Consider the following 26,910-nt stretch of genomic DNA (forward strand, 5'->3'; position numbering starts at 1 on the left):
TCAGAGAAGCGTGGTGATGGTTCCATCATACAGAAAATCAAAACTGATTTTGAATTGGAAGGTAAGTATTAACCTTCTGGTGGCCTTTCTGAGTTGTTCCTCATCTTTCAGAAAAACAATAAACTCCCAGGTACTGACTGCAATTTAACAACGCAATAAATCTTAAAATAATTTTTAGTCTTTCTGTTAAGGAGGTAATAGGTTTTCAATAAGGTTAGGTGACCACTTGACCCCAAATTCCCTACTCATCTGTGTATGAATGTGTTAGTGAGGCTGGATGTGGCTCTGGTGTAAAGTGGTGTGAGTGGAGTGAAATAGCTCTCCATAAATTCAGTCCATTTACTACTTAAGGCCAAAGCTTCCTTTATTAATCATGGCAGAGAATGACTTTCAGCTCAGTTAGGACAAAACTGATGTTTTATTTCTTGGCAGAGACACATAAAACACATTTTATCCCCTGAAGAACATTGCCAACTATTTTCTCCTCCAGTCTAGTGCAGAGTCGTAGCTGTTATAGAACTTGTAGGGTAGATTATTATAATGCTTTAATTTCTGGTCTTCTTACAGTTGTTCTCAGTTATTCCGATCCGGTTATGTGAAAATGAAATCAGCTTGACTGCCTCTATTTCTCTAAGTTCTTAGATCTGATGCAGTTTATCAAGAAATATGTTGTTATAAACATCCACATCTTAACATTGAACATTTAGTTAAAGTGTATATGTGTGAGAGATACTGAGATCTATTCCTTCTAAAAACCAGCATTGAAACTTCCAAATTCAAGATGTATTTACATGAAACCGCTGTCTGGAAACTGATAGTATTTTTGGATGTTTACTGGGGAAACGTTCCAACTTTAGACACTGAATCTGCTGTAGTTGTTATGCCAGGCCACTGTATGGCACTGATTTTAGCATGTTGTCAAAACACGTCTGCGTTTTGTTAGAAAACAGTAACTCATCTCCTATGAACCAAGTACTCATGTTGTAACACATCTATATTCCTTTTCAGAAGTTGTGCCGAACGGCACAACACTGAAAGATCCTATGCCATCGTTTTTGTTATCTATTAGCTATTTATTTGTAGAGCAAATCCTCCAGCCCCATGTTCTGAGCTCTTGCATTTTTACATCTGCAAAAGAGTGACTCAGTCATGCAAATTGCAGTTGAAAGTACTTTAGAAAAATGTAAGGAGCAAGTAGTTATATTCCAAAATATTGTCTTTCTTAGTTACATGATGCATAGCAATACACATGTACACAAAATCACATAGTGCCCATAGTGGCGCCAACCAGGGGTGTGGTGGAACAGGTAGCGTCGCTTAAGGGTTGTATGCTGAATCCTCTAGGGGCCAATAGGGGGATTTTCTTCCTTGGTCAGGAACCTGCCCACAAAGAAAGGAAGCGGCTTTCTTCCACTAGATACAGCAACTCTGGAAGGACTCAGGGGAGAAATCGTTCAGCTCAACACCAGTGATGGATTAACTGCTATTGCCAAATTGTGTTTACCTAGGCACATACGAACCATAAGGAGGTGCATAAAATAGAAACAAAGTAGGATGTGGCATAGGCAGAACAACAAACAAGCCATACTTCAAGACAAAAAAGTGTCAGAAAGTCTGAAGATGTGTGAGGCAGTGAGAGTCTTTGAAGTCATTACTCACTGTTGACTGTTGTCAAATGAAATTAACCCTTTCATCTGTTCAAGCCAAGCAGTCACAGAACAGTTCTCACTCTAGTGACAGCCGGGCTCGTTACGCCTTTCTTCTCTCTCTTTTCTTTGATGCAGTTCCAGTTCAGCGAACAAACTCTCTGCGTCCTTTCATCAGTCAGTGGCGCTCCATAAAAGATGACTGGTGTGGCTTGAACAACAGCCGGTTCAGGCACACTAAGTACTATGGGTCAGAGTCTGACACAAAACCATACACACCAAATATATATGCATATATATAAACAGCTTTTTCTTCACTTTCTGGAGCTCCTACTCTGAGAGGTTATTGGAAAGCTAAGGATCAATAAGTTAATGAATCAATCATGCTGCCATTTCATACACAAGGGAGTTAAAGCAAAATTTAAGTGCAGGAAAAAGGGAAAGAACAAAAGGCAAGGCAACGAAAAGACCTTTAAAAAGATCATTTTTAATTGAGACATCTTAGCTGTTCATTCTGACTGCTACTTTTAAACAGATGTGAGACTTAAAACAGAAATAAATAACAGAAAGCCGAATTTATTACAGATTGGCAGGTCGGAGCATTTTACCTAAGAAAGGCTCTACTTCGAGCTTTTCCAGGAGGTACTTAAAATCTCACAGCAAATAAATCTGGAGCTTTTATAGCCTGTAGATGTGCCTGAGGAGATAGGTAAGAACATTTGTCTGTGTGACTCAGCATGATCTGGCCTTATCACCTATATGTACTGACATCTACAATCATAAAGCTTTCTATCATCTTTGTGTTATTCTTTTTCACACATCTCTTCTATCATGGTTCATTTTTTGGTTTCTTTACTGTAGAATCTTGTACATTTTCTCACTGAGTGGTGGCGCACACTGACGTAGCAGGGATCATAGTCAGACCTGACCTATTTACCAAGAGCTTTAACTCCTCCCCCCTTCCTGCTCCTTCTCTCACTCTTCTGCTGTTGAGTTGCTGTGCATTTGATTGTGTCTCTAATACTCCATGGTGTGGTGTCCATGGGTTGCTCTGACTTGTACGCTCTCTTTCTTGTTGTCTCTGGAATGAGTGGAGATCCTTTGCAGTTTGCATTCAATGTGGCTTTAAAAGCAACGTAAGTAGCAAATTTACCACTTTCTGCAACGTGAGAAAATGTGCAAAAGTCATGTGAAACAAATTTGCCTGGATTCTGCTGCCGCAAAGCATCTTCAGATCTGGCCACTTCCAGGTCCATGCTTCACAGTTGCTTTGTGATTGGTCTCCTGCATTTGTTTTATGTCATGTATGTCCTCTTTCTAAAATATTTCAGTGTTAGACTCAGTTGTTTGAAGAACACTATTCTGGATATTGGAACAGAACAGAAAAACTAATTTTTGGGACTGTTTTTCACAAGCGGTCTGCCTTACATGTCTTGAATCGTCTCCATTTGCTCCATGGCTAATTTTCTGGGATTATTGCAATTTATTCCTCACCAAATTGTTTACTATTCTGATTTTTTCCTGTACACTAATACCAACCATCCATACAGCAGAATCTTGCATCCAAATATTTTGGGAAAACAAACAGGCCTCATTTTTTTACGCAACTCTATACACACAACCTCACGTTTCCTCCTACAAAAGTACCAAATGTGTGCAAATACTGAAGATAGAAGAGGCAGACAGGCTAAGTGAGCAGCCGAGATGAGTGAGGGTAATAACGTCAAAAACATTAGCGGAGACAGGTAAGATACATCAGGCTACACATCAGTGTTTCACAGAGTGATACATTCCCCTTTTAAAGAAAATGTGCCCGAGCAGAAGGCAAACACACCTTAAGAGAAAGGGTTTACCGTGTGCAGAAACAGGAAAAGTAAAGCGAAAAGCCCAACTTAAAGGGTGTGCATGTGATTGACGATCAACCAGAGGAGCTCTTGGTGGAGAAATGAGGCAGCAATCACTAAACTCAATTAGTCCAGCCGGGTGCGCCTGTGTGGGGCAGAGCCTCCAGCCAGTCGCTTAACAGCGCAAAGAGACTCATAAATCCTGATTATTTCAGCTAACAAGAACTTTCTCCTATCTCAGTAAATCATAGACAGGTAAGTGCACACGCAAGGATCATCAAACAACAGGCGTATTTAAAATATTCAAAGTACACACTGCTTCCTCTAGATGTGTGTGAGACAGCTGCGCTGTTTGCTTACCTAAAGGTTTTAATACTGCCCCACATCTGAGAAAACATAACGGTGGAGCAGTCTAGACAGGACACACACATGCACCAAAACCCAATTAGTTGACCCTAAGCTTAACAAGGGCTGTCTTCTTGGTTTTTGCTCACATATGGCTTTTCTGAGACTCACCTTCACTCCTCATATAGGGAAAGTATATCACTTTTCCTGCTTGTGTTTCATAAAAGTCATCTTTACCTGCTTTAGAATACACTGACAGTGTTGAAACTTTTACTTATGCTTGTCATCACTAAACATTTTTTTTAAATATCACTTTTAGTTCATTAATAACAGTCTCCAAACAAATAATATGTTCTATGATTTTGACAATACTACTAGAGGTGCAGTGATTTACCACTTATGGAGCCTCCTTGGGGAATTGGGGCATTTTTATTTCTTTTGTGTTACTTTGCAAAGGTTTTGCATTTTCATGCAATATGTTTATGTTCTCTCATAATAATATACTTGCTAGTCAGTTCATGCAGCATGTTGAACACTGAAAGTCTTTATACTACAGTATAAGGTTTTTGTAAAGCAAGTATATTGTATATATATTGTTTATATATTGTTTGGGAAATATAGCTGAAGTTTTAAATCTTTTTTCCTTAGGATACAAACATACTGCAAACTCATGTACAAAATGCAAAAACTAAAAGGATTAACTTCTTGAAGACATAAATAGAACATTTCTGTAAGATGGAATGAAAGAAATAAAATCTATTTGGACTATCTCCACTTCCGTTCACTATGGCAGTTTTAGATAAGCTCCTCTCCTCTGGGTCTTGCTGAACTCAGAAAGAAAAGTTGACATAATTTTATCATCAGCTTTGAATCGCTGTTCAAGCTCCCACTGGTCAGTATTTATAATTTCTTTATGCTGCAAGGGGTCACTTTCAGTCTTTTGAAAACCTCCTTATTTAACAAAATTGAATATCCTAAGAAAAAACTCTAACCAGGGGCCATAAGTTGTGGTTTTGGAAGTGAAGAGGTTCTACGGCTGATTCCAGGTTGTCTAACTCTAACCACAAGTTCTTCCCCCTTACCATCTTCTGGCTTCTTGGCATTGACCACAACATCCCTCTCCTGCTGTGTGAGTTGTCAGTCATCATTCCTCACATATTTTGTCCAAGTGTCAGCCAAACCCACACATGGCTTTCTGTGTCTGCTCCTCAAGTTTAGATGCCAAACATCTGAGATGTGCTGGGAAGTCTCTTCCAAAGAAGGCAGACTGGGTCAAGTTGACATTGTTTCAACAATAATTTGAAACTATGCCCTTTAAATCCACCTTGAACTGCCCATTTTCACACATATGCATTCGCATTAAAAGTGTGGTAAATAAAATGAAGCTTGAGGCGCCGTAAGAAAATAAAAGTTTAGGCAAGTTGAAGCAGGAGGAAATTGCAGCTCCATCTCACATCAGAGCTGTTAGTGTCAGAGGTGCGTCAGGGACTGCAGGGAAAGACGTCAGTAAGAGGTGACGGGACAAGAGGGGGAGGAATCAGGCTGCTTGCTCCAAGCCTTAACTGCTTTAATATTATGGCATAGAACTGGAAATAGATTGGAAGTACATTCTGATGTAACAAGGCAAAATTGGAGAATACATTTACATAGACTTACGTGGATTGCCTTAACTTTGGGAGGGGTGGCAGGGGGGCATACGGGGTTAAGTCTTAGTGTGTGACATGCAGGTAAAAAAACTTTGTTAACACATCCACAGCTTATTTCACAAGCTGTAGATGTGTTAATTTTAAAGACCACACTTGTAACACAATAAAATTTGGTGGTTGTAATAGTGGTTTCACTTAGCTGGGTCAATTTCTGGAAATACCACATGGCTGTTTCCAGCTGAAGAAATGCAGAATGAAAAGTCTTTGCCCTTCAAATCTCATTTGAGATGTCTGCAGCATCAATTGAGAATCCTTTTATTCACCAGCAAGTTACACCATACTCCCATACTGCCAGGACAAATACAACATCCATATACTGCAAATGTAATTTATCGAGCTGGTCTTGTTATTGCATTATTTCAGTCAATACACTCCTGATATGGAGGATCCTAAAACAGAAAAACGGAGGCTGAGCAAGCTGAAGCACTTTTGAAAATGAGCTTTACAATGGATATCTTGTCAGCATTGTATTACGCCCCTAATGATGATGACACATGACTTGTGTAGTGGTGGAAAAAAGGCACTCGGGGTTTTTACATTTATTTAAATTTACAGTGTGCTGTGCCCCTGCAGCAATGTTGACAAAGTGGGTAACTGATTAAATTAGAAAGACCAGACTATTCAAGGATTGTGGAACTAGTATGCCATCTAGTGGCTTTAAAATGTAATGAGCACCTTCCATGTCTCCTTCCACTGGAGCACAATGCCATAGTGAGCACATTTGTGGCATGTCGGCAAGCTGGAATACCATCATAAGGTTAATTTTTTTCCACAATATAGCTCAAAAACTGACAGTGATCTACAATAAAGATCCATTTCACACCCTGGTTTATATTCCAATAATTCATTTTTATTTTTCAGATAATTTTGTGACTTACAGCTAATGAAAATGTAAATTTTTTCTCAAAAAAGTGTAATATAACATGGGATCGATAGAAACTTATTTTATTAACCCTAAAACATTGAACATACATGTACTGTACAATCAATACATGGTTGGGGCTCCCTTTGCATAACTTACAGCATTAGTGCAAATTGTACAGAATAGATTGATCTGTGGCTTTGCTGTGGTGTTAATTAAGCCCAAGTTGCTTCAGCTCTTCTGCAGTGCTGTCTGGGGTCTTTCAGCTTTCTTTTAAAAGTGCCTCACAGGTTCTCAGTGGAGATTGGATGGATTTGCTGGCTGATCCAGCACAATAACACCATGGTAACTCAGGCAGCCTGTGGTTCCTTTGGCAGCCAAGTGCTGCTAGAAAATGAAATCTGCAACTTTCTTAAGTTTGTCAGCAGAAGAAAACCACACCTTGGCACAGGTAAGATTATTTTAATGTGTCTGGTGAAGGAGTGGCTTAAGCCCAGAGAGCATAACTGTTTTAGTTTTGGACATGTCCATATGTGGTGACGAGAAGCATAGGCTGTAGATGGACAACACATTTTGTGGATCTTGTCTAAAGTCTTGAATGGGCTCTGCCCAGTTTCATTTTAACTGAATTTCATTTCAGTTAAAATGAAGCTAAATTGAAATTGTTTGACTTATATGAGACAATGCATATTAATCAATAGTTAATATTGCTGTAAATACCTCAGGTTTAGCAAGATGACAAAAAAAAAATAACATTTTTACAATATATAAATTGATTCTCTGTTGCTTGCCTACATTTCCCACCACTTTTTCCTTCCACTCAATTTTACATTACATTAAACAGCACTATGGGAACAGCCTCTTTATAAATGACCCCCTGTGGCTAAGCTTGTCAGATAATATAATTTTCTCATAAAGTGAGTATTCAATAGTTTTTAATCATCAAATTGAACAAATATGCAACACTTATAGTCCCTTTACACAAAGGAAATGTTTTTTTTTCTTTAACAATTCTGCATTTGAAAGAAAAATGTATTTGTGGGTCAACCAGCAGAGTTGAAAATTGTGGTTGCAACTATAAAGAAAACTTTCAGTCAGTCCCAAATGTTTTTAGATAGAGGCAGTGTGATGTGGCGCAACTTCTTCCCAAATATTAAAACCAGATTTTAGATATAGTGAGATGGGATCAGTGACTAGAAACACTCCTGAAGTATACCCCTGATCAACATTTTAAGTCTAGTTGAAAAATGGTAAGAATTTACATTTTGATCTCAAAATTCAAAGTAGAGTTTGAAAATGCAAAAGGAAGTAATTGAAGAAAGAGAGAAAAAAAGAAAGAAAAAGTCCAAATCTTTTCAAAAATGTGTATTTAGTATCATTTTCTGTTAGGTATCTACACTGTCATAATCTTCTGGTGGTAAAAAAAACAAAAGCTTTTGAACAGCCAAGCTGTTGTGGTCTGATGCAGTAAGACAGTCATCGTAAACAAGAAAAAAAAAAAAACTTGCTCTAAAATCTAATCAAGAACAAGACCGCAGAGAAAATGAAACATTATTTTTAATGTGGACAAATGTCTGATCAAAATACACCAATGTTAGATTCACAAACAATGAAAGTTTAAATAATGTGGGATTTCATTCAATGATTAAAAAAAAAACAGAAAAAACACTGAAAATGTACCGCAGTTACTATTTAGAAGAAAAACAAGAAGAGCCACATTGATGTTCAGTCAAAACCAGAAATATAAAAACAACAAACCAACATGTGTATAAGTGACAGAAACAAAAAGTGACTTTAGCTTTAGCCTTACTTAGATGAATGTTCTTTAAAAAGATTAGTCATACAAAATGTTTCCAAGTAATTATTATTCCTGTCCAGTATGTGTACTTTCAACATTCCCTTCTCACTAGCCTTTATTTGGACATGAAAATGTACAAAACCCTTTAGTTACAGAATAAAGTGCCGATCAGTTGTTTTTGAGGTATTTATCTTTTAGAGAAGGTGTCAGTAAACATAAACGACACAAAAGCTGGTTCAGCAAAGGTTGTAGGATGTTCAGAAATGTATCTCTTCTTAAATATATCTCAAGTAAATGATTGTGTATTTTTGTCTCTTGTGAGTGGAAATGTTGGGAATGTGAAGGACCATATTCTGAGACATGCCAGATATGATGAGTGGCATGAAAGAGCACCTTCTCTTAAACGTAAGAATCTGGGGAATCACAACCACATGACGGCTGGGCGTCCTTACCCTGCGACCTTGCTCTCAATCTGTCACCCGGAGAACTTGTAGCATGCCTCCCTGTAGGAAGTAGCATTGACAATACTGAATATATCCTTCCTGACAAAGGTTAGGAAATTTTTTAGAGGGCAGAGTGGCTGGTTGATGTGGCGGTGGCTGGGATGACAGAAAGCAGTATGAAATGTCACATCCTCACCATTGTACAGCACTCTGATGAACACTTCCCCATCTTTCCGATTTGACTTTGACTTCTCACTTTTTCCTGCTTTGTTTTTTGCTTGGCCTGGTGTTGGCGGGCTTTTCCACATTTCAAAGACAATTCTTGCTGCAAAGCGAGGAAACTTGGCCTCCTCCAGTCCCAGGGCGCTTAGCAACGGGGCAATGGTGACATCATGACCTGAGGAGAGGGTGAAGACCTCCTCCCCACCCAGACGTGGCTGCCGGCCTTCCTCGTTGGCCCTCGCGACCCGCTCCATCTTGTTAGCAGTTCTGTTGAGGTACGGGTACATGGCCAGGATGGCGTATTTACGATAGGCCCCAAATCTTCTCCGATCTACTTCATCGTCCAGCTGCTGTTGCCGAATAACCGCAAACTGTGCCATAGTCAGGCATCCACCAGTACCACCATCTCCACTGGAAACACATGGGAAAGAAAGGCCGTGACACAGGTGGCAAAGCAGCGAGTCAATAGGGTTTGCAGCTCGGAGTTGGCGAGTGAGAACACCTAAAGTGCGTGCCATGTCAATGTAAGTCCTCTCCAGGTTGGAATCAGCCACTCTGAGGCGATACTGCCTCCTCTGCTCTTCCTCCAGAAACTTGCTCCTGGCAGGACATTCGCATGCCGAGCCACAAAACAATGTGCTCCACTGATGACGCACAGTCACCTTAGTCCAGTCGAAATCTGGGAGGAAGCCGTAGAGAAAAGCCATTCCGCTTTGGAGGGTTCGGCTTTTTCCTGTAGTCTCTATCCAAACCTGGCGGGGCGACCAATCAGAGGGGAGCAGACTGTGGTGCTTGTAGGCACGTTGGAGGAGCTGCCCATTCCGAAGGTGCTGAACAACACCTGTTGAGAACAACAAAGATTTGGATTTTAAGAAGAAAAGATTTCTACGGCATAACCAAATACTTTTATTCAGTTATTAGGGCTGTCAACGTTAATCCATTAACGTGACATATGTAAAAGTTTTTAAAAATTAATATCACATAATGCAGATCACTCGCATTACCTATTTTGAGTAAGAAGCCTCTCTTCTGGAGAGGGCTATCTAGTTTACAGCAGTATGTTACATGATCTTGCAGACCTGAGTGAATAGATGACAAACTGCTGTTCTCACTTTAACAAAACACCACAAGACAGATACTACGTACAAACTGGAACTGTGAATTATCCTTCCACTGAAGCACAAGAAACTCATAGTTAAATGTTTTAACTTAACATTTGAAACAAACTTACTATTAACCCTTCATAATTATGACAAGCTGGAAAATGAGAACACTCTCATTCTTTAACATTTTTCAAACTTACAAAGTTAAGTATAGTGATTAATCAGTGCTAGAGTCTGATTAATCTGATTAAATTTTTTAATTGATGGACACCACTACTAATTATGAACAGGAGCATAGAGGAAGCCAACACATTGGGCTGAGATTTATAGCTGTCTGGTTTGAACACCTGTCTGCGTGAGTTCTCCCATCTCACAGACACTGTGGTTAGGGAGACGTGAAATGGAGCCCAGCTGTGCCTCCCAGTGGCCTCTGGTCCCCTGGCCCATGTGATTAATGAAGGAGGTTAGCAGAGGATGAGAAGGCTGCCTGGGAAGATAAAGAAAAAAATGGCATCAAACGTGATTACTGTGATTATTGTCAGTCGCATGCATGGTGAGTTTTATTTCACATATAGGAGTTCTGCTGCATGGTTTACTGCATTTGGGTTGTATTCAAATAAGTGTGGGTATGCTGAGATTGACCCATTACTCTTTTCTTTGTGGTTGGCAAATCATACAAAGGTTGAAAGATGCTTTTTGGAGTAAATAACTAAATATGAATTAGCATATTAAAAAGAATTATTGGCGACTTTAGATAATCAGTAGACCAGGAAAAACAATTGAATGATGATTTCCAAATAACCTGGCTCTGTGTAAAAGTTATTAATTGCCTTCATGAATTAATGACTCTGATTGACCACATTGTTTGGAGGAGCAAATCTCATTTACAGCGATGTAAAAGACAGCCAGTCTTAAAAAATAAAATATTAGTTGTTGCTAATAAACTCAACTATTTATTTGCTTTAGGATCCATTTTCCAAGAAAGGATTAGTTGGTTTGGATATATTTTTTCCCCCTTTAATAAATGTTATGATTTGAAAATGGTGCAGTATTTTATTCAAGTTACCTTTTGTCTGTATTACTTTGGATTGCTGTCTTGGTGTTAAAATGTAAGCAAATTAATAAAACTAAAATAGCAAGTATTATTTTAATAATATTTTAATTTTAATTGCAATAATAAATGCAGTAAAAAATGCTAAGTGCATTAAAACGATTAGTAAGTGGGGGAATGTGACCAGTTCCTAAACCTACCAGCAGGTGTCTCTTTAACACAAGGATGTGAACTTTGACAGGATACCTCAATGTGTGTGGGATAAAAAAAAAAAAAAAAACAACTAAACATGTAGATATAAAACGATGAATGAATTTGTGACATCAGGGCACATGACAATAAATAAACACACACACACAAATCCCAGGATACACACATCATCATCCAGGAATGAGGAAAGCAAGAAGAGCAGTCAATGATCCAGAAGATTAAAGAGGATTGAAGATTATAGATTAATATGGTAGAATCTATGGGAGCTGCAGCTCAACTCACCCAGATTAAGAGTGGGTGCGCACGCACAGTTTCCATAGTGATCACAGAGAGATTCAAGAACAAGCCATAAAAATAGATCAAATAAAACCTACCATCATGTCTGACCTTACACAGCAAAGCCTAATCTGTCATCTACAGCCACCTGCTACATCAAAAATGGACAATGAATGCCTTTTTGTGCCGCCAGGTCATGTCAATCTTCACGTCACCATTCTACACTGTTTGCATCATCATACTCTTATTCATTAGCACTATCATAAACACACTGAGTGTGGGCTGAGTGTGGATGTGCTGAAAGAAGCGATTTTCTGCCCTGTCAGCAGCAGATCCGACTGGTTTGAGGAGAACCGAACAATTCAGATTTAATTGGCTGCACCGGGAGACTGGATGTCCGAGAATAGAGACGCCACAGTGGACAAAAAGCCTCTATTAGGTTCATTGTTGCCAGCTGAAGATTAGAGAGCCCAATTACATTAAGCAGGGATTATTATCACTGGATAGGATGGGAATAAATTAGTGAAGAGGAAGGAAGGGACGGGTGGAGAGATAAAAAACAAAACGAAAAAAAAACAATAATGTGAATGGTGGGATTAACAGAGAGAGGCTGTGCTGGAAATGCAGAAGAATTAAATAGAATGTATTACATATGTAGTGAATTTATAAAAAGACAAAAACATTCAGAAACTGATGGGAAAGAAGGGAAGGAAAGAGAGGAGATGCTCCCTGCAGATGGAAAGAGCTCAGTTAACCGCAGATGGAGACAGTGGGTCGGCAGGCTGGTGCCAGAGCATTCAAACACAAAATGTACAGCCACACATACACACACACACACACACACACACACACACACACACACACACACACACACACACACACACACACACACACACACACACACACACACACACACACACACACACACACACACACACACACATCTCCTGCTCCCTGTGACGATCTCTCTGAGAGCATATGCAAGCTTGTGTGCTTCTGATCACAGTTTGGTCAAAGAAAACAGAAGGAACTACCTACAACATCAGTTCTAGTCATACCCACTACTACTATTGGAATTAGTTGGCTTCATTGTGGTGAAGCAGAAATTTCACCCTTGCACATCTCTGCCTCTCAACATCTGCTTGTGGTGAAGCTTAGAGCTAACAGCTATGAGGGATTTGGAGAATGTATGGAAGGTGGAAGACTTCCACCCTCTCAAGACTTCAGTCTTCTGATTAATTTAAGTGCAACCCACAGAAACAAGACATCATAAGTCACAGAGTCATTAACAAAAGGGAAATACATTACTAGAAAGCCTAAAAATACCAAAAGTGTGTACGGTAATAGATGACAAATGTGACCATTCTGTTGTTTTTCCGAAGCAGAAAAATGCAGAAACAGTTAGTGAGATTCAACAACATGAGCCCTTCTATCCCACTAAAAACAGCACGACTACGAGAAACACTTTTTGTCAAACGATTCTGAAAAAAATGGAAACATGGCTTTAAGAAAAGTCACTACCTAAAGCTGAGAGATGGAAATGCAACACATGTTGCTCCACAGCTACAGCAGATGTCTCTAGTAAAGTCTGGAGCCAGAACCATGACAAGATCAGAAACATTGTTTGTGAGTATAAAGTTCTTCATATAAGAAGACCTAGTGGCTTACCATGGTTTTTGAATTTTATATTTGCAGATTGTTTGATGTAGTCTTATAGATGATAATTAGTTCCAGTAGTGATTCAGCTTTCTTAGCGTATGAGCCAAAAGAATGGTAACTCGTATTTGACTCGTATTCTGTCCACACCTTGTAAAACATTTGTTTGAATTAACAATTCATGGCCAAAGATGATGTTGTAAAAACTGTGGATTAAGTTGAGTGACATATGGTGTAATCAGAATAACACTTTGTCTTTCTGAGGGCACCATGTCATTAATTATAACCTTCACAAGAACGAAACTGATGAAATGCTTCTACACATTGCGTCTGTTTTACACAACCACTCCATACTTCACAAGCGTGAGTGTATATGGAAGTGTCCACCACAGCAACAATGCTGGTCAGAACTGGAGTAGAATTTACATTTAATCTAATTTTGCAAAATCTGATATTTTTATATCAGGAAAATCCATATTTTTTCATCTTTAATTGGGGAAATACTGGCAATTACAGTACAGCATACAGCAATAGCTCTCAATTTTTTAACTTGTCACACACTTGAGAAACAGCCTAAGTTCTGCTCTTAGAGCTTTTTGGTCTGGATGCCGTTTGATGGAATTTAAGAGCTCTTGTGGCATTTTAGATTCTAGGATGCATTTCTTGCAGAACTCTGATGCGAGGTCACAGAACTATGAGAGTAGAGTTCAGTGCTTTTGATTTTCGCTGGCTGGAACTGGTTCTGTCAGACATCCGGTCTCCTGTGCTATTAGACAGCAGATAAAAAGAGTTCACTGCCTGTCCGTTTTCAACAATGCTCTCAGCTGCAGAAAAGCTGAATCAACTGACATACAAAAAACAGCTTTTTAATTCTTTAATCGACCTTCTCAATGTCAAGATGGAACAGCAGAAAGTTAGATCAAGTGAATGCATGTTGTAGCGTTCTAGCCTGTGGATTTACAGATAAAAGTCTCCTTGTGATTTGTCCAGATGTGCTGCTCTGTGCAAAATTAAGTCGCTAGCTAAATCTGAGCTCAGGTGCACGGCGTCAAGAGGATTTGTCTCAGAAAATCTGGTGACCATATGGGCCGATTTTCTGGATTAGTTTCCTTTGCTTATTTATTTATTTTTAAACTATAATGTGCCTACTCAGTTTGCTTTATTTGAAGGAAATAAATTCTGAAAAACTAGCCGATTTCAGATGTCCTAAGCTCAAATAGAAAGCAGAGCCGGCTTTTAATAACTGCTCATTATTATGAAATCTTATCTGACCCTCTTGAACCAGCGGAGTGAGTGTGAGCAGACACAAAGCTCTGCAGATACAAAATGAGAGTAGAGTTCAGTGAGTGGAAAGAGATAAGGGATTTTTTTTTAGCACTTTGGCTGCTTCCTCCCACACTACCTCTCTGGGAGGCAGAAAGTGTGCATCAATGGCTACACAATGATGAAAGACGTGTTTGTTAGCATTTGTTTGTGTCTTTCCAGCTGTACAAAAGCGCAGATGTGCCATACCACACCCGTTGCTGATGACACATGCATTACGGCTGAGAAGCCAACCAACTGGTAACAGTGTTGTGAGCAGAAATCCAGTTAATGCACCTCATTCAGATTATGATTTCAACTAAATTCAGCTGGAGTGTTAGAATAATGATGTTTTCTTATTTTTACATAAGTAGTAACCAGTTTGTTCTTCCTATAAAGGTTAGTTTAGTTTTTTCTCACCCCAGGGAAAAAGGAATTTGCAAAAGTGTGTAACCTTTCTATAATCTCCAGCAGATTGTTCTTTAATCATTTGCGGCTGGTCTTAGGACAACTTATGAGATACTTCTCAGTCGTAAAACTGGGTTGCATCCTGTACTTCCCCCATGCAGCTTTTCGACAGTTTTTATGGGCGAATATTAAAAGCTCTGACATATGTTTGTGTCTCATGCTCTGCTACTTTCACATAAAAAGTAAACTTAGAAGAAACACTGTGCCTAAGAGTTAATTTTACTCACCTAAAGTAAATAAAAACATTTGTTTGGGTCCAACTTGGCTTCACTCTCTGTGACACTCGTGTCTACCAATAAGGGTCTTTTTGAGCTTTACTGGCATCACAAAGGTGTTCTATAAATTTTATTTATACTTTCGCTGGTAAAAAGGATGCAAACTACTTAGGAAGTGACGAGTCATAAAATTTTCCATTTGAACAGGACTTAGCTTGGGCTGCTTTGCAAAGAAGTAGCTTCAGTGTCTAGATGTGCAAAACGTGTGCAGGTGTCGTCTTTCAAATGCATCGTTGTAATATCACAATATGCAAAATAGTTCAAGGGATGTGAACACTCGTGCAAAGCCGTACTGTATATTCACTGAGACATCCTATACAAATTGTGATTGTATTCACTGTTATTGTGTACCTAATGGCAGACAGGGTGCAGTCAATGCTGGGACGTCTGGTCTTTGGGATGGCGTAGAGAGGGTAGCGGTCTCCATGGCGAATCATCACATGAACAGATAGCAGCTTGTAGTCCGCAGGGCTGTGACCTGTGGCAACACAAATTGACTTTTTTTCTGCTATCATTTACTTTCCAATCTTTAATCTCGAGAGAAATTTTATTTTATTTTACGCTTGACTTTGCTGATAGGACCAAAAGGCCGAATATATAAAATAAAGGATGCCCTATAAAAAAATGTATCACAACTAAAATACTGAAAAGAGCGGTATGATTGTTTTTACTCAAACAAAGACTCCTTTGTTAACAGAAAATGGATGAATGGAGAAATATGCCAGAAATCTGAAGATATGATAAATGGAAATTTCAGACAATGACAATAGAGAATAAAAACAAGGCGAAGGAAACTCTAAATTCAGAGAAAGAAGGTTAAAATTGCTAAAATGACCAAGTCAAGAGAGGTGGGAATCAGGTTCACTGTGAGGAAAAAGAGAGAGAGAGAGAGAGAGAGAGAGAGAGATCTCTTTGAGTGTGTTCAATACTTATTCCCCGTTTCATTTCATTATTTCCCTTGCAACGACATATGTGAAGTGATATGATTTGATTTCATCGAATGTATGAATTACTCGGGTTGCTGCCCACATCTGGTATGAATTTTACAACAATGGCCTCATTAGAAATATCTTGTACACATAATCATGCATCTGATCAATACCGAAGTAGCATCCTGACGTATATTCAGAGTTGGTCCTGTGTGTGTCTGAGTTTACAAGAGTTGGAGAAGATATATTAAAAAAAAAAAGTTAAAAAGGAGATTGTGTAAACAAAAGCAACATTTAGTGAAAAACAATGCATTTTGTAGTGCTTATGTATCTTTTCTCCAGCAATGCAGGATCTTTTCCACTGACCCCAACCTACACAAAAACGGCTCCACAATGTAAAAATACGGATGATGCAATTACAAGGAATTGACTTTACCAAATTTAACACATCCCTGGAGTTCTGACACACTAAAAGTATGCTGTGACTGAATTATATAAATTTTCCACATGATCTATTTATAATTCTGGCTTTAAAAACTAGCTGGTCTCAAAACTGAATATAAAAAGGAGCCTGCATTTCCCGGCATTCGGTGGTCTTTCATAAATCCTATAGTTACTTTTTGTTTATGCATTTACCTTCCCAGGCTTGTTCGGTGCGGTTTGGGGTGTTGCAGTAGCTGTAGGCCTCAAAAAAAGGATCAGGCTCCTGGTTGTGATGCACAGGAAAGACTCGCTTTCTGCTTTTTGCCTGAAGACCTCTGAAACCTCCATCTGCAGCCTGGATTGTTTGCTCATCCAGCATGGGAGAGACGGGAATCAGGTTCACTGCGAGGAAGGTGAGAGAGGGAGAAGTAACAACGTTAGAGAGGAAGGAATCTGTGGTAAAAAGCCTGAGGCTAAATTTGGTAGTCCGTACAGATATTTTCAGGTGAAGGGAGAAAGAAATAGAGGGGAGAATAGAGCAGAGTAGCAAGATTTATTTTTTTTTTTTAATGGATAGAGTAGCAGACAAACACGACTTTGCCACAGTTCCACCACATTTCACGTCCATGACAACAGTTGTGTCCCGCTTAAGACCTCACTGTTACCATGGTGTAACAAGGACAGAGCTGCTGTGGGAACTTAAACCAGCTTTTCCAAAGATCCAAGAAAAAGTAGCACAGCCCCAATGTCCCCTTTCGGAGAGCCGGAGGTCTAAATCTCACATCACACACACTTTAGAGTAGACAGTCAGGTTTCAAAGTAAATTATACAAAACATTGAATGCCTAAGTTTCATTCAATGTTGCTTCCAGCTAGAAAAAGAACAGACACATTCCTGCTTTGATGGTGACCTAAATAGATTATGTAGTTCTGATCATCGCAACATTCAGGCCCAAATCAGACTCTGAAAGAATAAGAACACTCTGTATGCTGTCAGAAATTGTCTGTCTTCTCACAAGCTTAAAATCCACAAGGATTTTGTGCCAACAATAATTTCTCTCTTGCCCTGATTTCTAACCAGGTATGGTCAGTGGTGTATCTGCTTGCCCACTGTGCCAAAAGAGTGAAAAATATACATACAACCAGACATACATACAAAATTGTCTTTCAAAAAACTGATAGTTGACACCAAAGCACCAGACTTTGGTGCTTTGGAAAAACTTTTCTATCAGTTTTGATAGACAGAAAAGAGACAAACTTTAAAGTTTCTTGTAATTTATTGTGCGATTAATTGATTTACTGTCTATTGTGACAGGCATAGTTAACCGACTACAGTAATTGCGCCTGGAATTAATAAGCATTTATGTCTGAGTTGTGGATTCAAAGAGCATCCTTCCACCTTTCCAAAGGTGGGTCTGATTGGTGCATCTATGTTACAGAGTGACTGCTAACCTAAAACTTGCTCTCTCCTTATTTTATGTATCCAAATTGAGATTAAAATATGTGTTTACAGCAATATATCCAACAGCAGAAGTAGTAAAGAATAAAGCACATAATGCTTTCTTTTTGTAGAGCAAACGAAAAATAGTGGTTTGATAAAGATAAGCACACAGAGATTCATGCTGCCTTCTTTAGCTAGTTTTAAAATAAAACTGTAACAGCTGACAAAGCCTATAGTATAAAGTAACATTAACACTTCAATCTTAAAAGTAGCTGATACACTGGTACATACTTGTATGAGCATCAGTTCCTCACTGGCTACCTAAATCAAGTTATTGTGGTCTGCCAGGGCGAATAAATTACACCCAACGGAAAATGGTCAGCTAGGCACAGAAGTTTACCAAAACCCTGGATCTGGAGCTACATCTTAAGAATTACAACAATATAGCTGTAAAAGTCAGCAAACAATAAAAAAAAAGAAAGAAAAACTGTTCATTAAGCACATTTGTATAAACTCACCAGAAATGATGTAAAAGAAGAACACAAAGTGCCCGGTAACACTGGAGACCATGCTGATAGCTGACTGCTGCAGACACACACACACTGGAGCTCATTCACTACCATAACCTGTTCCCCATATGCAGCCACCTCCTAAGCCACCGTCCAAACACAGGCCTCCGCAGACTGACCAAAGTTCTCCAGTCCAGCTCTGCCACAGTCCCATACACAATGGGGCTTTTGTGACCTCATCCTCAGTTCGAATGCGAGCACAGGAAAGCTGCACAGAGGGAGCTGGAGTACACACACATTCATGGGTCTACACAAAGTTTGGCTGCACTATTTAGAACGTCTCTTTCATCACATTAGAAATAAAAGGGGGCTTAATTAGAAGGTTGTATTCAAAGGAAAAACAAAATTTGGGTGATGAGGGAGGGCTGGTCATTAACATTTGAATACTTTAACACTAAACATGGTGAAAAGCTTAGATCCTACCTTTGAATAGGATCTGGCATGGAAAAAAAAAAACACCAACAGAAAACTACTTGCTTTCTAACTACACCACAGCTATAATTAGAGGGTAGGAAAGCACTTTGATAAATGATCTGATCCAGAAGTTGGTTTATCCAACCAACTGTAAAGTTGGTTCATCCAGATCCATCTAGATTCTGCCATGTGCTGGCCTGCCCTGAACTCCTCCCTGAAGCTAATGTTGATTCAATAAATGATACCAACATTAGTGACTGTAAAGTCGTTTGAAGTAAAAGGCTGACATAAGCTTGTGTTTCCTAAGAGATAACTAGGAGCCAAGCATTATTGATCTTTGAAGTAACTATTCTGCTCTTTTCTTTTCATTGCACCAATTTATAACCAATTTCTTGGTTATAAATTACAAAAAAAGTATAATTAATCATTTTTTGGTAATATATATTTTTTTATATTATCCCTCATTATAAAATCATTGCAAATTATCACAGTAAAGTAAATGAAGCGGGACAGTTTGTGAAAGACAAAATGTATCTGTCATTCCCAAAAATTTTAGTCAAAACTGCAGTCAAGGTCTTACAAAATTAAGGTATAAAGAATCAACACTTAATTTCGAATCATGTATTTCAAGTTTCATCAGCGTCTACATTTGAGATTTTGAAACAGGAGAGAACAAATTTAGTTCAAATTGCTTTGAAATTTGTGAAATACGTCTTTGGTTTATTTGCTGAAATGAAGATTCAAATTAGATGCTAACTTGAGGGTGCTGGGGTGTACAAATGTTTCTTACAGCATTTATTAAAAAAAAAGAACAATCAAACACTATCAATTTCACATGAATTGCTCAATGTGAAACATGGAGCTTATCCTTTATTCCTGCCCATCAAGCTACCAACTCTTCTGCAGAAAACGGCTCTGATTCCCTTCTCTTTTACAGATTCACTTCTTTGTGTTTATCTTGTTGTCTTTTAGTCACTTTAACCACCCTGTGCTCCACCACTCCTCTCTGAGATGTCCATGTCCTTTCATCATATTTGTCCCCTGGAGGCAGGTGGACAATCTTTTCATAGTAAAGACCATCAATAAGCAATAAACAGGTGATCAGACTTAAGTGCAGCGAGTCAGAGAGGAAAGAGCAATGAAGAACGAGACAGACTGACGACACGACAGCCATTTATTAAACATGAAGAGAAAATCCCCTGTTTCTCTCCGGGGCTACTCCTGGATAATGGTTCAATTCTTCCTCATTTATAAATAAATTATGGCAACTATTTTCTCCCCTGCAAAACCACTGAAATGAAATACGCAACAGGCATAACGAGCATAAGCCCAATGCACTGCAGGAGGCTGCAGTAAAAAGTGAAATGTATAAATGCCATTTGGGACCCTTTTATAGGCACTATGATATAATTTTATGAGCAGCTGGTGTTTATAAACATCAATCAGACGTTGTAAATGTTGGCAAAGATTTGTCAAGAATACCAAAACAGCATTTATAAATTACACTTATTCTATGTTAAAGAATCTATTTGCAGAGATAATGTGCAAATTATCTCTGCACATTAGCTTCATTTGTGTGTTTAAACTGTCATATTGCACTGGGAACCTTCATAGGAATAAAATGGAGTGGTGAAAACACTTCATATAACATGCATTTTCAGTTGCATGAGGATTTGAATAATGATTTGCATGCTTTTCTCCACGTTCATGTTGTTTGTTTTGTTTCTTCAGTTATGATGCTGGATCTGAATTGGTGGAACAGAATCCTAGTTGAACATGTTGAAAAGTATAAGGTTAACTTATACAGCCCAGCAAAACAATTCAATAAGAAGATTTTCATTGAAATACTCATGTTTCAAGTTGATTTGTATAGCACATTTCAAGGTCGTTCAAAGTGCTTTGCATCATAAAAACACAAAAAAATACTAAATCATAAAGGACATCACACAGTCAATAATAGAGAAAACCACTAAACATTTTACATTTTGTAAAGTGTCAATGTTACACAGCAGTTATGTTGGTCAATGTTTCATTTATTAAGGTTCAAAATCAACTCTAAAAAGGTAGGTTTAAAGAAATTCAGTATTCTAGTTGTTTTGCAAAAGAAGCTGAAAAGAAAACTGAGGTTGCAACAGCTGAATAACTCAAACTCACATTTTGAAGTCTAAGACAGCAGCTCTGAGTCATAGATTCCATTTTAGTACTTCAAATAAACATAAGTAGCATGTGACTAATAGCACATCTGCCCTGGGAAAACCGCGCATTTACTTTAAAACTTTGCTGAACTCTGAAGTGTATAAGAAGAACAAAAAGGGTGAATTTCAACACATAATGAATCCAAGTAACAATCGTGATCTCTAAACTTTCTCTCCATCAACCACTACTTTTCTTAGACTTGCACATTTCCACCAGTGCAAAGCAGTTCATCTACTTTTCCTTAGTGTTGGAGGTTTCCCAGCATTCAGTCAGCTCTACATTCATGCACCTTCAATTCAAAGACACAATTTTGTGCACCTCAATGTGCAAATAACGGAGATGGTGGGAGGGAAACAAAGCGTCCAGAGAAGCCCACTGCTGGTGCTGGGTATTTATAGGAATTCTACAGGGAATTCTGCTTTGTTTTTGCATGAATGGAATGTCTAAAATAAAACAGCAATGAGAGGATATACATGAATGATTATTCCACACCGCAATTAAAAAACGGGTATCTGACCACGGCTCCTGAGTAACAGAAAATGTATATTTATATAAACGCACACGGGTGGACTTACAGAACTGGAGGCTGAAACTGAGGACGGCCAGCACCGCCCCGCCCACCACCACCAGGAAGAGGAAGCGGTTACGAGCCAGCATCTTGGAAGCGGTCGGCGTTTCTGTCCATCAGCCATCCAGACTACGTTTCATCCCTATAAACACACAAACATAAAACTACATTTGATTTACAGCAGTTGTTGTTTTGATGCACATGTGATAAATATGTGCAACAAAATGACTGGAATCTAAGAGTAAACCCTGACTTTTTCACTTCCTTACAGACTTTCTTACCACTGAAACCAGTGATCATGTTAATACTCACACTCCTAAATTACAATCCTAAAACAGAAAAACATGCTCTGAGAACATAGAGTAAAACATAAAGATGAATAAAAATCACTGTTTGTAAGTGATTAAAAATGACTTCATAAAGCGGAAAACTCTCACTCATGCTAAATATCAACCACTTACATAAGCAATCCAAATAATTGTTCATCATTTTATATCAGATTAACAGATTTATTTACCCCAACTAAAATGTGTTGCACAGTCCAAACAATGGGTTGCATTTCCAAACTACTACAATTAAGGCTACATAAAATACATATAAAAATAAATGTGTATATATGTGTGTGTGTGATTTAAACCATTTCTTCTCATTTAAACCATTTAGAAACTTCTGAAAAAAAGGACCAAAATTAGAAACAAGTATGAATTGAACTAACAAAACGAAAAAGCCAATGAGAGGCCTAGACCTTAAAGCCTACCATTAGGTGGTGTAGAAATGTGCCCAGCACTCAGCAGTGAAGCTGCAGCACCAAAACCATAAATATGACCTTCCTGATTGGTTCTCCGAACACACTCGTCCACATCATCAAGACATCAACGACGAAGAGCAGAAATAAAAGTTCATTTGTTTTACGTTTCTTCTGTATGACTTAATAAACTCGTTAATTAACGAGAGACTGTTAAATTACCAGTATGAATCATGCACGATAACAACCACCAGAGCACAGTCAAATGAATATTACGAATTTATAATGAAATGTAAGGAACGGTCTGCGCATGAGCAAGAGAAAAAAAAACTGCCATTTTTGAGGAAAGAAAGTCAGGGAATTTTTTTTATACATAGACACAGGAAAATACATCAGTAGCTTTCACACAGGTATATGCGGATAATGTAGGAACGTTCTCCCTCTCTAGGGAACTCAAACCGTCCTTCAGACTGAGTCGTTCCTTCACTTAAAGAAACACTGAAACTCGATACGGTTAACCGAGTCGATAAGCTCTCCTGAGAACAGTCAGCTGGTTAACTAGTTAGCTAGCAGTTAGCTAGCTGACGTTCACTATACTTCGCTGCACTAATGAACGTCACCCTCCGCTGAGGACATTATCATACCGAGACGCAACAACAGAAGTCACAGGCTTCCTTTCATGGTGAATCTACATTGACGGAATGAACTCAAAATCCATTCTGATGAAGCTTTTATGTTTATTATCATTCTCATCTGTACCGTCAGATTTTACCCCGCATACCGCGCTGGCGCAGTCGAGCGTCGGACTTTTAATTACCTGAATTATTTTGTCGCACATGAACATTTCCGCCAACTTTGCTCATCGATACTTGTTGCTTCCACCTAATATAAGGAGAAACTCTGCGCCGACAAAAGGCTTTGTGTTATGGAGGAACAGAGCCAATTACAAAAAAAAAAAAAAAATGCCACATCAACAACCGTGCACACTGCAGCAGAACATGGTCAAAACACCAGAAGATAATAAAGCTCGAAAACACAAACTGACATCAATAACGGGTCTCTTTACCTGCAGATTGCAGTAACGGATCCACACGTAGTTACTCGGTCAAGCACGACTGCTACTCAAATCCAGCGCTCTAGTTTCTCTGTTACACCTGACTGCCTGCAGAGAGCGGACAGCGGCATCAAAGTGCAAAATGACACTTCCGGGGGCGTCCTTTCAAAATAAAAGAAGAGGCTTCTTGCTTTGATGTTCAAGAATGAACAGCTAAGAGTCCACTCTTAGTCGGAAGTGATCATTAAAACAAATTAACAAAATAAATAAATAAATCTGCCTGAAATTTCTTCAGTCACATTTGAGGTTCTTTTCTAGTGCTCTGAAAACAAGGATTTTAGATTATTTCCATTATAAAACTAAATGAAGCAGGGCCCTTGAATGATGACTGTGTCTGCAATTCTAATTTTTAATGGTTAAAAAAGCTTTGGGAGCTGAAAAGAGAGAAACTGCTTCTGTCCAGAAACTCATTATAAAGTGTTTTTGATTCATAATTGTCATATATTTTAATGTTGAGCAAGTGTCTCTGAGGAGTAAACCACAGCAGGGTACATGAAGAAAAAAATAAGATCATAGGATATGAATTATATGTGTTAACTCCTGATCCCTTTCATTATGTAAAAATAAAATGAGATGGGGTCTTGACATTCACCTAAACTTTGTAATTATGGTTTTAATATAAAAAATATAAACAGTGTGCAAGTAAAATTATGTGTGGCGATCATCTTAGCAGTAGAGGATGCAGCACAGTTGTGAATGAATGGAACCGAAAACTAAGACTCTTAGCGGTTATTTTGAAACAAATTTTTTGGTTCACCAGAAAGGCTGTAGCTTCCTTTATCTAACTTGACAACAGAGAGAACGAGCTCTTTTTATATGGTTTGCGGATTCTTGGCCAAGGCAAAAGCCCGACCTAACTGCCCCATCTGCTGGACTATCTACAGCAATGCATGTGTTGTCTTTTTAGTATTAATGCCTCAGACACTTTGATTTACTAAATTAAACAATGGAAATATTCAAACATTTTAGATTATTTTAATATATTTTTTTAATCAGCTAAATAGTTGATTTTCCTTAATATAGAATGCTAGGAAAGCAGGCATCCACTTTTTTTATACTGATCTAAACCTTGATCAGTGTCACAGGGGGAATTGGGCTGGTGCCTTTCTCCTGTGGTCAGTTGATATAAATAGACAGTACAGACTCAACACATACAAATTACCTAACATGGATGTTTTTCGACAGTTGATGACTATTCCCCCCCCAGCTGTTTTGTATCTCTGAATATTGTTTTTCTGTGTGGAGGGCTTCAACCTTGGTAAGCTGGCGGCGATGTCCATCCAACTAATATCCTATATTGCCGGAAGAATTTGCTCTGCCATCCAAATCATTGAATTCAGACGATGCAATCTCTGACGCCTCGGGATGCAGACTGCTCTTGCAGCATTTGTTAAAGGATGGAGTGATCTAAGGAGCTCAGTAAATTCTGGCATGACACTAGTATAATGTAACCAACGCAAAAAAGAAAATGTTGGGTATAAAAGCAACTTAACCTTGAAGAGGAAGGTCACATTAACACCACAGGCTGAGATCAGTCGTGGTGGGATAAAGCACATTTCCACCATATGAGTGGAGCAGTGTTTATTGGATTGAATAATAATCTCTCGCTGTTTGGCAGTCCAACAAAGAAGCTAGTTTGGCAGCTGCCAGGGAAATAACATTCGCCATACCGTATTTTGTCAAGATTAAAGTTCGCAGCAGAGAGGATTACAGTGTAGAGCTCTTTTTTAGGCCCTTAAATACACATGAAAGTAACTATTAATGCTTCAGCTCATTTAGGCATTTATGAAATGGTCAAACGCACTCTAAAACATAAAGCTTTTATAGCTGCAGAGGATGGGTTCAGTATCACATTAAACCATGTAGATTATGAATGAGATGAAATTTCCAAAGTGAATACTTTGGGCAATATAATGTTGATCAAATGTCCTTTGATCTTTAGCCATTGAAGTCAATGTTAATTTAGAAATAAAATTCACACTGGATAGAATGTTAAAAAATTGTTAAGGTAGTAGTGTTTGCTTTGGGCACAGCATGAGGGTGTTCATGTCTGCTCATGTTTGAATAAACAAACACAAAATTTGTATCTATATGCGGTTTTGTACCACAACAAACCAATCAAACATATTTTTGATGCTCTCCTGCTGACATCTTACATGTATTTGCTTCTGTATCATTTTTTAAATTGAAAATATGGCCTGTGACTTTCTTTAAAATATGTTTTGGCTTGTTGGGATGGGAATAAGTCGTGTTTGCCCTCAGTTCCAAGGGCAAACACAAACTCTTTAAAATGTCATTCATACTTGTAATGTGGAGGTAATAAGACAGTAAAAATGCAATTTTGACTGTGTGCTACCATGATGTCTATCTTAGCTAACACATAAACAAAACTCCTTATGCACTTGGGGCATTGATAAAGACTTGTCTCAAGTGGAAAATGTTTGTATTCTCGGGTCATTGTTCAGGACATATGGTTCTTGCTTAAAATGAATAATGTCCAAGACAAAAATTCCAGATGATTATTCAAAGAGCTGAGTTGTGTTTGCTTAATATAGAAATGGGGGGTGAGTGAAAAAAAGATGAACTCCTTGGACTTAGCTCTGAGATAAGCAGATGCACATGCGCCTCCAGAATTGATTATACAATGACTTTATGTTGCTTAATGGTTTCAGTTAGGGAGCTGTTCCCAGGTGAATCTAAAAGAAACTACAAGTAAGGCTGTAAAATGAAAGTGTCATTGAAATAAACTTAGTAGCTACTGCTGTATTTCTATTGTTTATAGAAAAGTCATTTAACACCGTGGACTTAGAGTGTGACCATCACAGTGTGAATCAGACTGAGGAATCTCCTGGGCTTTCAGTGGATCATTGTCAACAGGCATCTTCTCTCTTCCACAGTAATATCTAGAGGTACGTCAGTCATTTGAGTGGAACTGCTTGAACGTGCAACCACTTACCTTGCCGTGCTCCCTTCAAATTCTACTCAGCACCAATGCAAGTCATGGGATAGAGATGAGGATGATGGCAACCTGCATGACATGCATGTGTTTGGGAGTGAGTATCTATTTTACCACGTGAAAGTCTATTAGGTTAAGAATAGGAGACATGTCTGTCTGTGTCTTTTATACAGTGAGACAGTCAGTCTGTCCTGATGCTAATGTTTTGTTGATATATGATGTCAAATAATATTTGATCATACTGAAGCCTTTGAACATAATAACGTACTTAAATAGAGAATAGTTGAGGATAAAATACAAAGATTCTTTGGTGAAACTTATTTTATTGGAATTGGTTGGTAGGACTGCG

At 38.5% G+C, this 26,910-nt stretch overlaps 1 protein-coding gene across 3 annotated transcripts; it reads right to left on the reverse strand.

Annotated features, from left to right (window-relative positions):
* Window positions 1–7,942: 7,942 nt before the first annotated feature.
* On the reverse strand, window positions 7,943–23,668 carry pxylp1 (2-phosphoxylose phosphatase 1). Of its 3 annotated transcripts, none has more exons than XM_055028879.1 (6): window positions 23,558–23,668; window positions 21,754–21,888; window positions 16,773–16,961; window positions 15,559–15,685; window positions 10,317–10,456; window positions 7,943–9,707 (listed from the first exon to the last, which is right to left on the reverse strand). In XM_055028879.1, the coding sequence occupies exons 2-6, from the start codon at window positions 21,833–21,835 to the stop codon at window positions 8,677–8,679; spliced, it is 1,569 nt and encodes a 522-aa protein (XP_054884854.1). In that variant the 5' UTR covers window positions 21,836–21,888; window positions 23,558–23,668; the 3' UTR covers window positions 7,943–8,676. The 3 variants fall into 3 exon arrangements, with proteins under 3 accessions (XP_054884854.1, XP_054884853.1, XP_054884855.1); XM_055028878.1 differs by having other exon boundaries at window positions 21,754–21,910; window positions 23,558–23,662; XM_055028880.1 differs by lacking the exons at window positions 21,754–21,888; window positions 23,558–23,668 and adding an exon at window positions 18,518–18,666.
* Between the last annotated feature and the right edge of the window lie 3,242 nt (window positions 23,669–26,910).

The sequence above is a fragment of the Poeciliopsis prolifica genome, unplaced genomic scaffold (assembly GCF_027474105.1).
Source record: "Poeciliopsis prolifica strain line A6 unplaced genomic scaffold, Auburn_PproV2 SCAFFOLD004, whole genome shotgun sequence".
Lineage (NCBI taxonomy): Eukaryota > Metazoa > Chordata > Actinopteri > Cyprinodontiformes > Poeciliidae > Poeciliopsis > Poeciliopsis prolifica.

Bases quoted from the DNA above. Each gene is read 5' to 3' on its own strand.
- pxylp1 (XM_055028879.1), bottom strand. From the start codon at position 21,835: ATGCTGGCTCGTAACCGCTTCCTCTTCCTGGTGGTGGTGGGCGGGGCG. The intron at 16,962-21,753 runs GTAAGTCCACCC...CCTTCCTCGCAG, and splicing joins CAGTTTCAGCCTCCAGTTCT to TGAACCTGATTCCCGTCTCT. The intron at 10,457-15,558 runs GTACACAATAAC...TTATCTTCCCAG, and splicing joins TGCACCCTGTCTGCCATTAG to GCAGCCTTCTCATCCTCTGC.